Source organism: Mus caroli, unplaced genomic scaffold (assembly GCF_978045245.1).
Source record: "Mus caroli unplaced genomic scaffold, Mus_caroli_1 scaffold_8, whole genome shotgun sequence".
NCBI classification, from domain to species: Eukaryota; Metazoa; Chordata; class Mammalia; order Rodentia; family Muridae; genus Mus; species Mus caroli.
In genome coordinates, this window is record NW_028227263.1 from 4,511,167 (window position 1) to 4,523,739 (window position 12,573).

Consider the following 12,573-nt stretch of genomic DNA (forward strand, 5'->3'; position numbering starts at 1 on the left):
CAGGTCATGTGGGTGGGTGTTCTCCTGGATGACAGGGCGGGGCCCATTTGTCCCTTGACTTACTCTAGTGTTAACTCAGGCTTCTCTTCTACAGTCCCTCAAGAATCCCCATGTCATCTGCCCAGCCCTCCCTGAGCCACTTCCCGCTACACTACCCAGGTTTCTTCCAGTAACGATGCTAAAACCAACGGCAGGCATGACTCCGGGAAACCCCACTGAGCCTCCTGTTTTCCTGCCTGTGTGCAGTCATTACTAAGCACAGGCTGCCTCCTCCTTGGTGCCTCCTCAGAAACAGTTCAGGCTGTCTGCCAGGCAGAAGCACCCCATTACTGTTACGACCCATTTGACTGCGGCTGACAGCATGTAGCCGACCCAACAAGATTCCAGGAACTGGGGTCTTGTCTTCTATCCCTGTTCTTCATTGACAGCAGATGTGTGGTGATGTAGGAAATCATGAATGTTAAACAGAGTGACATCGGTTTTTGTTTAATGTCCTTTCACCTGACTACCTCAGTCTTGTCCCAAACCCTCCTCTATTCTGTGCCTCAGAGATCTCAGACTTGACCTTGTCTTACTTTCGCCTTCACAGAGTTACTAAGCCAGTGGTTGTGACTGAGTTAGTTGTCACAACTAGTGAGGCTTGGGTATGCGGATACTGCAGTGGGTGGCTGCGCCAGGACCAAAAAGTTAAGAAGAGGCCACTAGCCCTGTGCTCAGTGGGGCCAGAAGCAGGAACCATGACGCTTGGTGTGTTTTCTGACATACTTAAACAATTCCAACAGATTCTAAAATGTTTGAAACACAGCGTATGCCCCACATACAGGCTCTGGGCTGGCATCCAGCCCAGTCATGCTTACACCCTGTGCGCCCTGCTCCATTACCACCCTCATACATGCACGTTCATTTATGTGCCAGGGCAACTCTGCCCGTGGCTGCAGCCACATCCAAGAAACAACTTCACTTGTGGAAATGAAAGGTGGGTTCCCAGTCTTCACAGAGGGTTAGACTACCACAGTCCTAAACACAGGAAACTGGACCAAAGGCAGATGACGGAAATGTGAGGAGGAGAGAGAAGGGCTCCCCAGCTGGAGAGGGGTGTGGCTTCTCGAGGCAGCACCCCAGGACATGTCTGGAAGCAGCACCAGTTCTGAAGGGGAGCAAGGCCGCTGGCACCTTCAGTCAGGATCTGAGTCAGGGTCTGAGGAGAGCTGTCCCTCCATAGTCTCACACATCGCATCTTGCAGAGAAGTGAGGTGACCCCTGGGGCTCATCCCCATGGGTTGGATGACTCTATGCCTGAGGGAAAGCACAGTGGTTAGGGAAGGGACCTTGTGTGCAGGGCAGGGGGCTCTTGCTCATTTCTAGGCTGCTACTTGGACTAGGTTAACTATTAACTAGGCCCCGATCCTAACCACCACCTAACTAGCTTTGAGACGTTAGACAGTCCTTCACATTCTTGTCCTTGTCATCTAGAAACGGGGCTCAATGCTGACTGTACCCTCTTCTCTTTGCCAGAGGGTTACCTCTGGGGTAAGTTATCTCAGATGTCCAATATAGCCTCACCAGGATCCTCACCTCTAAGCCAGTGTCCTTGGGCTCACAAAACAATCATTCCCATGTCTTCGAGCTACAAGCCTTCCTCATAACACATACCTGGAGAGCTTGTCAAACATGTTCACTAGCTTCATGGCCTCATGTTCCTTCTGCTCCTCTGTCATGCCTTCCATAGGATTAGGCGGCTTCTCCTCCACCCTTCCAGTCACAGGGTTGATGCTACTTCCCAGGAACAGTGCGTGGGAAATGGGTTAGTGACGCTATAGGAAAAGTGGCACTTGGTGGGGCAGGTAGTCTCCATCTTCATGCTTAGGGCTGGGTTAGCAAGAACCCACCTTCTTGGTTTTGGTTTTGGTGGTGATGGGACTTCAGGAGGGAGAGGCCCCTCAAACACCAGCCTGACAACTCTTGCCCAGGACCTCCTAGATCCCAGATAGCTCACTTGCTGGGCCTTAGTACACCAAGGACATAACTTGTCGTCAGAATACAAGTTCCTGAATCCAGGTCTATCTATTCCTTATCCTGTCCTACGTACTACTGGTTCGAGCTGGGGAGGGAGTGGATAGGAGAATGGGGGTTATGAGGGAACCCAAGTATACATTAGGGGCACATACCTGGCCTTGGCTTCCCTGTACTCCTCTGTGTCCGTGTCCTCGTCCTCTGAGTACTGGCCCTCGGGTCGGCCCCCAGCCATGAGGCCCCTGGCAGCCAGGAGGCCGGCAGCATTCCCGTAGCCTGTGTACTTGATGAATCGGGGCACTGAAGACCAGGGCAGAGGTCAATGTGTGAATATGGCTGAGGCAGGGGAGGCCTGGGGTGTGGGCTCCCCCAACTCACCACTCTCAGAGCATAAGACAAAGAGGAACTCGGCAGCTACTCTCTTCACATCTGTATCCAGGTGTGTCATGAGGCGGACAAGCTTGTTTCGAAGCAGGTCCCCCACCTCAGGCCGAGTCCTCACATCCCTCAGAGGGGGCAGGACCTAGGGAGGCAGCTGACTCTAAGTGTTGGCTTGGAGCAGCCAGGAGCCAATAAAAAGGATACAGGCCAGATTCCCCAGCTCCGTCTCATTTGCAAGTACCTGGGCCTTCAGGAACTTCCTGGCAGGACGGTGCATGCGGGCACATTCTGTCAACACGTTCAGCACAGGTGCTACACACTCCTTCAGCCTGTGGGTCTGCAGAAGGGCTTCTGTCACTGACATATGCTCCCCAGGTAAGATGGAGCTACACTGCACAGTTCACCAGATGGTTCCTAACAACCTCTTATAAAGAGGCCATGCTGCCGGAAGTTAGCTAAGGGCCAAAGATGGTGCTGGGTGTCGATTAGCTTAAAAAGGTATAGATACATTAAAGCTAGTCATGGTGGTACAAGCCTGCAACTCCAGCACTTGGGAGGCAGGCAGATCTGAAGTTCAAGTTCATCCTTGCCTGTACCGGGTCTATGAGACCTTTAAGAAGAGAAAGTGAAGGAAACCAGACCCACTTCTGGAAAACTTTGTCACCTGGGTCAAACGACTCGCTTCTTTAAAACCAACGGCTACGCCTACGAACCAGGGCTATGGACGAAACAAAAGGATCTGACGCTGTCTGCACACCTGAGGTACACACTACCCTCAGGAAACAGCAAAAGCAAATAACAGATTTCCCATTCAAAGTGCCTCACGGACAGCACTCAGGGGCCAGTGTACCTGTCCCTTCCCTGTCTTCCCATTGTCTCCCTGGAGCCTAACACTAGCAGCCACAACAATAGGAGCAGGCAGCCACTTCTCCTCACCAAGCTCATAGGCGCTGAGCACCCTCTGCCCGGCAACATGGCTCCTCAGATCTAATGACTGTCAGTCTGTGGCTTTTAGCTGTGGGGGCTTCACACGGAGAGGCTGGGTCACCAGCTCTCTGGATGCCCCATGGAAACCCACAGGGGTCAGGTTACTTTTGGTTATGCCTCTTTAAGATGCAGAGGGACAGCTGGGGGGTGACGGTGGTGTCGGTACACATCTTTAATCCCAGCACTCAGGGGACAGAGGCAGACAGATCTCTGTGAGTCTGAGGCCAGCCTGGTCTACAGAGTGAGTTCCAGGAGAGCCAGAGTTACACAGAGAAACCCTGTCTTGAAAACAAAACAAAACAAAACAAAAAAAAAATGCAGAGGAACAACTGATGCCGCCTCTGGCTGCCCATGTATAGAAACATGAGGAGCCTGACGGTTGGAAGCGGGAACCAAAGGCTTCTGAGAACCACTTAGCAGAGCCACAGAGACCTAAGGGCTACCTTTCACTTTGGGACCCGAGAAGCTTGCTCTCCTCTGGTAATCAGCAGCAGGAGGGCTCACACACACGGTGTATCTGCAGGCTTCTGCGAGGGCCGCTGGCCACCGTCTAGCAGCACTACAGAGCAGTCAGAGCAACTGTCCACGATATATCGTCAAGCTGAGTTCTACTTGCCAGTACCAATGGTACAGAAACAGTAGTCACAACAGGTGCCCAAGCCCCTGGGTGTCCACATAGCAGGTCCCCACTCCTACCTGGTGTAGACGTTTCTCTAGGAAGGCGAGGAGGGCGCTGATCACATCCATGTTAACTCCCATGAACTCTAAGGATCCTTCGTGGAGCTCCAGGGCCAGAAGCACATCCAAACATTTGAGGGGCAAGTTCCCCAGGAGATTCACCGTGTGGCTGGGGGACAGACAGACGGAGGCCTCGACACAGTAATTATATTTAGCACAGATACACTCCCTGGCCCTTCTCCTGGGGTACACATGGGCTCGAAGGGTTGCACCGAAGGCAATAAACTATAGGCAAGCGGCAGGTGGTACCCCCAACTCAAGTTTGGTGGGGAGATTCTGAGGATGCCATCTGTGCCATTATGTCTGAGCTGAGATGCCAAGCAATCTCTCGAACCTGAGATGAGCTGAGGCACCAGCAAGAGACCATACTGCCTCCGCCTAAGGCCCTGTCTTTAAGTTCATAGCTCTTTTCTTAGTCATACCTGAGTTACCTAGGCTCTCTGGAAACAACACTGGTGCCCCATTCCCCCGATGAAGTCATACTCAAATGTGGGGCCTGGGCCCCCAGGTGCTTCTGATTCACAGCTAGGGTTAAGGACTTCTGTACCCATACCTAGGCACTCTTGCCATCCCCAACATTGTAAGCCCTACCCCTCACCCGTGGAACTCCTCTGTGCGGTCCCCAGCAGCTTCAACCATCACGCAGTGCCGCAGAAGAGTCCCCAGGTACCGGTAAAGGGCAGCATCTTCCTAACCAAAGACAGAGAGGGGCTCCTGTGAGAATAAGCCCCTGTCCTTGTAGCCCAAGGCAACATGGAGTTGATCCCTAGACCCTGTGCACAGCACACGTAGGGCTTTTGGCCACCTGAAGCACTGTGGAGAATACCCACCCGCAACCCCATGCACAGCATGGCTCAGAAACCTTCCCTGAGTTCCCACCTACACCATCCTCTAGTCCTTGCCATATCTGATACCCTGCAAGCTGAGGTACAAAGGGAAGCAAAATGTCCCACCTGAGCTAAGTCTCAGCCAAGACTTCCAACCTACCTCATCAACTTCCCTCTTGACAGAGTCAAAGGTGATATTAAAGAGCACTTTGAGGATCTCCATGGCCCTCTCGGTCTCTTGGGCTGGAAGCATCACCGGAGGGTTTTCTTTGGGGGCCACGCCCAGTGTTAGTTCCAGGGCATCAGTCAGCAGGCGCACACCGTGCAGCTCCTGAAACAGTTGCTGGCGCACATCCGTGCGAAGGGCTGTTAGCAGGAAAAGGAGCCTCAAGTCAAAGAACTGGACTTCGTGGGGATAGCTCCTCTTGCGGTAGAGTCCCACACGCTCCGCTAGCCTCACCACCAGGCGAGCCTCTGCTGCTAGTATCTGTGCTGTTGGACTGCTGAGCACAAGGTTACACAGGCATTTGAGAGACTCGAGGAGGACGTCCATGTCTGGGGACTGTGGGATGGGTTCCTCTGAGACGGTAATGTCAGCATAGCAGGCTAGTGCATGTAAGCTCTGGCGGCTGGCAAATGAGTCCAGGCAGCTGCGGTCTCGGGATAGGATTCGGATAGTCTGCAGCCAGGTGACACGGTGCTTTGGTGACAAGCCCTGCTCCAGGACGGAGACCAATAGCTTTGCGAGTCTCTGTGGGGACGGACAAAAGTGGTTCCACTAGGCCCTCTTCTTGGGGGCAGCCCGTGCCTGCCCTAGGAGCCCCTGGGGCTGACACCTACCTTCCTGTCCTCCTGCTGGGCATCATCGAAGGTGAAGCTCTGAGAATGCTGCAGGGAGACCCAGGAGGCTCAGATCCACATGCAGGTAGGACCCGTGCTCCTCGAGTCAGAGCAGCAGGTCTGCGTTCTACCTCTGAAGCAGCAGCCATCGCTCTGAACCTTAAGGCAAGGCCCACCCTAGCCTCCCATACACCTGCCCCACCACACGCCACCACAGAGCTACCCGAGGGACCAGCCCACCACCCACCACCGTGCTCCCTGCCACCACTAGCACGCACACCCCAGCGGAGTTGCGCGCACACCGGTGCTTCCTCTCTTCCTGAAATTTCCTCGGCAGCCGGATGCCTCTCACCTCCCGGTTGAACGACCGCAGAGCTTCTGTCACCGCATCTTCCTCTCCGGTCTCCAAGGCATCCGCAACTGCCCGGGGCTCCATGGCCCCTGGCACCGGGTGCTGGAAGGCTTGGGCTGGGAAGACGCAATCGGCCAAACCCCGGGGCTCCGCCCAGGTCCGGAAGCCCAGCGTCCACGCGTGAGGGATGCTGGGAGAGCAGCCGAGCCCAAGGGTGTGTACAGGCGCGGGGCTGGCCTCCGGCTTAAGGTGGAGCAACCCGGCTGTGGTCGCTGAGCGGCTTGTCTTGGAGCGGCGATGCTAGCTAACCAGGCAGTGTCCTCCTTTTGAGCCCTCCTCTCTAGCCCGAGTTCCTGGCAGGCGGGGGGTGGGGAGTGGGGTGTGGCTTGGCCCGCGCGTGGACCGTCCTCTTTACGCTCTTGTCCCTGTACTGTGATAAAAAAGGGAGCGCCGGCTCCTGGCCGCTTAGTCAGTTGGGGAAGACGATTCTCGCGATCCAGGTCTTGGAGCTCATCTTCCATAGGGACTAGGGAAAGAGAAGTACAACGCGACTTGGATGGTCAAAATAATGCACGTGGTGAGCGGGGCATAGTGATGCACACCTTGCAGAAACTAGCAGACCTATCTAAAAAAAAAATCAAAAGACTAAACCACCAAAGTAATGCGGTTATTCCCAAGAAGATTGCAGAGTGTATGAGGAAGGATCGGAGAGAAGGAAGTGAAGAACACCCGTGGAAAAGCCACTCCCGCGGGAGGAGCAACGGAGGGGCGGCCAGCCGCGGCGTGTCTGAGGTTAGAAGCGTAGGAGCGCTGTGTAGCGGGGAGCCAGGCCCGCACGCCACTTAGCTGAGTCGGTGCACCCCACAGTGACACACACAAACAGTGCTCTAGTGGATGATGTCACCCGCCGTGCTAACCGGCTCTGCCCCTACTCAGTGGCAGGCCCCGGCCGTTTCCTTCACCAGTCTCTTTCGGTTCTGCCTGTCCTCCCCATCCAGTTGGACTTGGCAGCGCCTGAGGCATCCGACTGATTTACTGAGCTGGTTCCTAGCCTCTGCTCCAAATTTGGGACTGAGCTCCCACAGTAACACCCACAGCGCAGGACTAATATTGCTGACCAATCCGTGGGTCCGAATGCCGGTGGCCCGCCCTTCCCTTATTTACATTCCCGAGAAGCACTCCAGGTCTGTTTCTTCCGCTTCAGAACCTTCTCCCGGAAGTTATTAGACCCGAGGCGGAACCGGAAGACCCGGGTACTGGTGCCACGTCCGTTGCTGTGCTGCGAACTCCCTGAGTGGGACCCTGGAGGGCGCGATGGCAGATTGGACTCGAGGTGAGGGCACCTGAAAGGCAGTAGGGGTAGGAGGCGAGGTCTAAGTCTGGAGCTGGAGACATCGCTCGTTTCTCGGTGGAGGGACCTGTGTTGGGTGGCGCTTACGTATCCCTGGAAAAACAGGGCCGGATTTTGCCTGGCGCTGCCTTGGAACCCAAGCGGCATGCCATCAGTTTTGTGTGTGGTTGATGCCAAGAGCTGGAAGCAGAGGGTCCAAGCAGGGTTTTACTAATGAGGGGCCCGAGTGCCTCGGTTCACACACATTCCCCGCCCCGGTGCCTGTGTTCAGTGTGACAGCTGTGATACTGATGCTTCGCCCATACTGATGACTATGCTGTGGTCGGTAGGACACAGCCGTCTGTCTTTCAGAGTCTGGTCGCACTTGTTGGCTGGTGCTGCTGGCCTTCCCCTTAACGTGGGTCACATCGAGGCTGGGTGGTTTTTTTATGCTTCAGACCGGTGCCGGTCACACTTAGGGGGGTGGTTCTCAACTACATACTGTGACAGAAATTCTTCTTGTCTAGTCCCTGTCCATCGGAGTTAGGTTTCCACAGGCACAGTGCTCTGAGGATTCCAGAGATTCTGTGTGGGTTGCAGACATAGGGCGAGGTAGTTTCTATAGTAGAGGGACTTTCTGACACTTACCTTGGTTCTGATTTCCAAGTCGTCCCCACACAGCCTTCCTGTCACCTGCTGTGCCGGCTGTTCTGTTTTCCCTATGGGCCCCACACCCTCAGATGACAATTTCAGCTAAGGCAACCCAAGGGTCGTGTATGTAGATTGATTGGATCTTCAGTTTCCCCTGCCCGTCCTTGCCTGGGCATGCACACAGGTACTCACATGACCCATGCTACATGTCTGATGTGTAGGTGGTCTACCTGTTGGAGCATAGGGTGGGATGTGCTAGGTTAGCAGAAGTATGTGGGGGAATGCGCTTAGATGTCTCCACTGGAGTGAGGAATCAGGGACCACATTTCTGAGGGAATGCTATCCTTCCGCCTCTTTTCTCTCGCAGCTCAGAGCTCTGGTGCTGTGGAGGACATTCTCGACAGAGAGAACAAGCGGATGGCTGACAGCCTGGCCTCCAAGGTGACCAGGCTTAAATCGGTCAGTGGTGGCCCTCTTCCCTTCCATGACATACTTTGGTGAGTGGGGCTGAGAGGGGAGCAAGGAGGCCGTGTGCTGTCTGTGGGCATTGCTGACTGGAGAAATGCTTCAGGTAATAACATGGCCTTTTTTTTTTAGCTTTCTCTGGTAATAGGTACTTAGCAGAGTCGTGGGTAAAATGTAGCTGGTCTGAAGGGAAGGTGGGCACTGCTCTCTGTGGCTTTGCTTGACGGTGCCTTCTGTATCCCAACCAGCTGGCTTTGGACATCGACAGGGACACAGAGGACCAGAACCGTTACCTAGACGGCATGGTAAGTGCCCGCGGTACGTACAAACCACGTAGTCAGCTTCGCCCACCTGCCGTCTGCTCTGCTGGGTCTTCGGTGCTAGTGTGGTTGGGTCGTCAAGGGTCCCAACTCTATGTGACCCTGTTGGGTCTCTCCCACAGGACTCAGATTTCACAAGTGTGACTGGCCTACTCACGGGGAGTGTGAAGCGCTTTTCCACGATGGCACGGTCTGGGCGAGACAACCGGAAGCTTCTGTGTGGTATGGCCGTGGTCTTAATCGTGGCCTTCTTCATCCTCTCCTACCTCTTGTCGAGGACAAGGACGTGAGCCAGTGGGAGCCAAGGGCAGCCAGGCTTTTATACACCTGGCATCCTGGTTTCCTAAGGACCTGACTACAAAAAAAAAAAAAAATCCCTTTGAAATTATCATCCTGGGTCATTCATCTTCCTAAGTCAGGACGACTGCAGCTGCCTCTGTCATAATGAGCTCATCTTGGCTTGTCCTGTGTATGAAGGAAGAAGAAAAGGGCAAAACCCAGTGCTACTCCCTGGTGCTAAAGACACTGGCAGAGCCAGAGCCATGTTGTATGAGAACGAGCCAGGTCTATGCAAAGCATCTGTGAGTCCCGAATGGGCCCACTGTGGCCAGCGGCCACACTCCTCAGAAACCAGTATCTTAAGGGTCTTCTGGTTTGCCCTAACCTGTTTATGCCTGGTTTAAACCCGTGTCTGTGTCCTTGAAGAGTCTGAAACTGACAACCAGAAGGGAATATGGCCATGAGCCCTCTCCAAATGATGGTCATTGGCTGAGGCTACTGATGAGGAGTCGACCTAGGCAGGCTGTACCCACCAGTCACTGGCAAGAGGCAAAGCCGTGGATAGAGGAGTGGACTGCAGTCCAGAGGCACTGGACTAAGCTCCTTCTGGGCCACAAGGCCACGTGTCCAGGAGCACAGGCACAGATGTGTGTGTCCTTGGGATTGAGAATCTTCTCAGTGTCAAAGATGTCTCCACCCCCAGACAGACAGACAGACAGAGAGCTGTACCAGGTGGCTTTTCAGAGCCAGGCCGTGCTGGAGTGGTCTCTCTGCTGGGGATCCTTATGGGGCCTGAGGCCACCTAAGAAATCATTTGTGTAGTGGGAGCTTTTGACCTTGTACTGAACCTTGCCCTACCCTGTACAGCCAGTCTCCCTTGGTGTGAGGGAGATTGAGCCACCTCCTCGTTGCATAACTCCACAGACTTGCCTGCTCTGCCGGCCCTCCCTGCTGCCTTGGCCAGCCCCATTTGCACATAAACCGACCTGTGGGGCTGACAGGGCCAGCAGCTTATGAGGACCTAGCACTTTGTGTCTTCACATAAAATATCTTTAAGACATGAGCTATGAAGTTCTGTGCTCGTCTCTATGTCTGTGTTCTTGTCTCTCCCTTTCCCTACACTGGCTCACTGTGCCTATGAGGCCAGCCATACCGTGAGGCTCGTTGGCCCATAACCACTCCCCCTGAGTTCTAAATGAAGCCAGATCTTGCCATACTCTGGCCTTTTAATGCCGGTAGCCATGCCTTGCTCTAGCACTAGGTACCCATCCCCTTCTTCCTTTAGCGAGCAACTTTTCTCAGAACATGTTGACCTTAGATGTATTTAGCCATTGCATTGTGTCTGCCTGAGCCTCAAACCTTCTGAAGGAGGAGTGCCCATCCTTTGTTTTGCCCACCCACCCCTCACCCCCAAAGTGCAGCTTGCTCTACACTGCTGCTCTGTGGCTTTGCTGTTCGCCCCACACATTTCCTGCTGGGCTCTTCTAGCTTGACCCTCATTCTGAGGCCTCCCTTTGTAGGCACTTCATTTTTGTGTCCCAGCATCTGTGGACTAGGGCTTTGGCTTTGCCCTCTGCTTTGTCACCAGGCATGGTAATAGCTGCCGGCATCATTCTTCCATCTAGAGCCACAGCAAGCATGGTCATGCCTGAGCTTTGGCTCCCAGAACTGTGAGCTGCTGACTTGTACTTTGTGGGAATGTGGCTAGACCCTAGGGCACTTTGCTGATTTGTTTCTGGGAGATGATAGCTTGCTGTGCATCCCTGGCTGCTGCTTTGAACTGTGGCCTTAGGCTCCTGAATGATGATGGCATTACAGGCACATGCGTCCACACCTGGCTTCCTGAAGCACTTGCAACAGCCAGTTCTTTCTCTTTCTGGTGTAAACCAGATCTAGCTTTCCGCTTTTGGTGGTAACTTCCTCTAGAGCAGGGTCCTTGCCATCTCTCTCCTTCCCATCCCACCGCAACCCCAAATGTGGCTAGTTTTCCCCTCCGGTCTCCACCCTGGGCCCACCTCAGCTACTTTGAGGATCAGGGTTTGTAGCCCCTGTTACATTCAGCTCTTCTTTGCATGAGTCATGTGAAGGGGGATACCAGCTCCACAGCCACTGGGTCAGACCAATGTCCCGAAGGTCATAACCTTACCCTCCAACTCAGGCCTTATCCCTGGCACTCCCTCTAATGCCTGGGTGAGTCCTGAACACCAGCAAGCTGTAAGATGAGAGGGTGCCCAGTGTGAGGGGCTGTGAGTGCAAGCAACCAGGTCCATCCTGTAGTTCAAAGCCTTGGTAGTAAAGACTTGGAGTCAGTGTGTTCCTTGCCCTCATTTCCCAGGAATTTGAGTTATTTTGAGCCAACCCTAATCTCTGGCTGGCCTTGGGCACTGAAGTCTACCCTGGCTCATCTTCCAGAGATGCCTTATCTCCCAGACTTTGGGCAGGACAGCCACAGATCCACCAGCTTCCTTCTGTGTGGCCCTTCTCTGCCAACCTGTGGGTAGGGTGGTAATAGATAGCATTACCTCCTAAGGGCTGAGGGACAAAGGTTAAGTTGTATCAGACACGCAGGCTTGTGCAAGTAAAGGCCCCCACCAGGTGTGTTGGGTCACACCACTTATTTTGCACTGACCTGCTACAAAGTGGACGTCATACTGCATGCCTGCTTCCTGAAGCTGGGCCTGAGACCCTGAGAACCTCTGCAGATACTGTCCTCAGGCCCAGCTGAGATGCCAGCTTTCCTGCACACATCCTACTGGCTGTTTCCTGAGCTTTGTACTTAATAGCAGGAAAGAGATCGCGTCCTAATATTGCTTTCGTGGTCAGAACTTGAAGCTCAGTGGATATGGCTGTGTTTGGCTGTGCCTAGGCCTTCCTGACAGGTTGGCAGGTAGGCTGGAGTTGTATCCCCCTTGAAAGCCCGGGGGTCCGTACTGACAACTGACGTGAGCTGTTGTGAAGTGGTTGCCAAACCTTGCACATCTGGAACTTCTTTACAACATACACACACACACACACACACACACACACACACACACACACACACACACGGCATTGGCACTTTTGTTGTACCCCATTTTCTTTTTCTTTTTTGTTTTTTTGAGACAGGGTTTCCCTGTGTAGCCCTGGCTGTCCTGGAACTCACTCTGTAGACCAGGCTGGCATCGAACTCAGAAATCTGCCTGCCTCTGCCTCCCAAATGCTGGGATTGAAGGCGTGCGCCACCACTGCCCGGCTTTGTTGCACCCCATGTTCAAGCTGTTCTGGATTCCTGGCTCGCAGAGGCAGCCTGGGTGTAGAGGCGGAACTCTGAGCCTCCCAGCCCTTCTGATTTCTCTATAGGACCTGTAGGCCAGGAAGCCAGGACAGGGCCTGTCTGGACAGGCTTTGTCC

General features: G+C 54.1%; 2 protein-coding genes across 2 annotated transcripts; one reads left to right on the top strand and one right to left on the bottom strand.

Moving 5' to 3' along the window:
* Positions 1 to 470: 470 nt before the first annotated feature.
* Positions 471 to 6,320, bottom strand: Ric8a (RIC8 guanine nucleotide exchange factor A). The gene is made up of 10 exons (XM_021166312.3): positions 6,139 to 6,320; positions 5,787 to 5,834; positions 5,107 to 5,697; positions 4,718 to 4,809; positions 4,078 to 4,228; positions 2,636 to 2,731; positions 2,392 to 2,536; positions 2,169 to 2,313; positions 1,654 to 1,773; positions 471 to 1,296 (listed from the first exon to the last, which is right to left on the bottom strand). Exons 1-10 carry the CDS (start codon positions 6,220 to 6,222, stop codon positions 1,176 to 1,178), a joined length of 1,593 nt encoding a protein of 530 aa, XP_021021971.1. The 5' UTR covers positions 6,223 to 6,320; the 3' UTR covers positions 471 to 1,175.
* Positions 6,321 to 6,618: 298 nt separating this feature from the next.
* On the top strand, positions 6,619 to 10,246 carry Bet1l (Bet1 golgi vesicular membrane trafficking protein like). Its single transcript, XM_021166321.3, has 5 exons — positions 6,619 to 6,930; positions 7,343 to 7,471; positions 8,487 to 8,578; positions 8,833 to 8,889; positions 9,027 to 10,246. Exons 2-5 carry the CDS (start codon positions 7,453 to 7,455, stop codon positions 9,192 to 9,194), a joined length of 336 nt encoding a protein of 111 aa, XP_021021980.1. The 5' UTR covers positions 6,619 to 6,930; positions 7,343 to 7,452; the 3' UTR covers positions 9,195 to 10,246.
* The last annotated feature ends 2,327 nt before the right edge of the window (positions 10,247 to 12,573 follow it).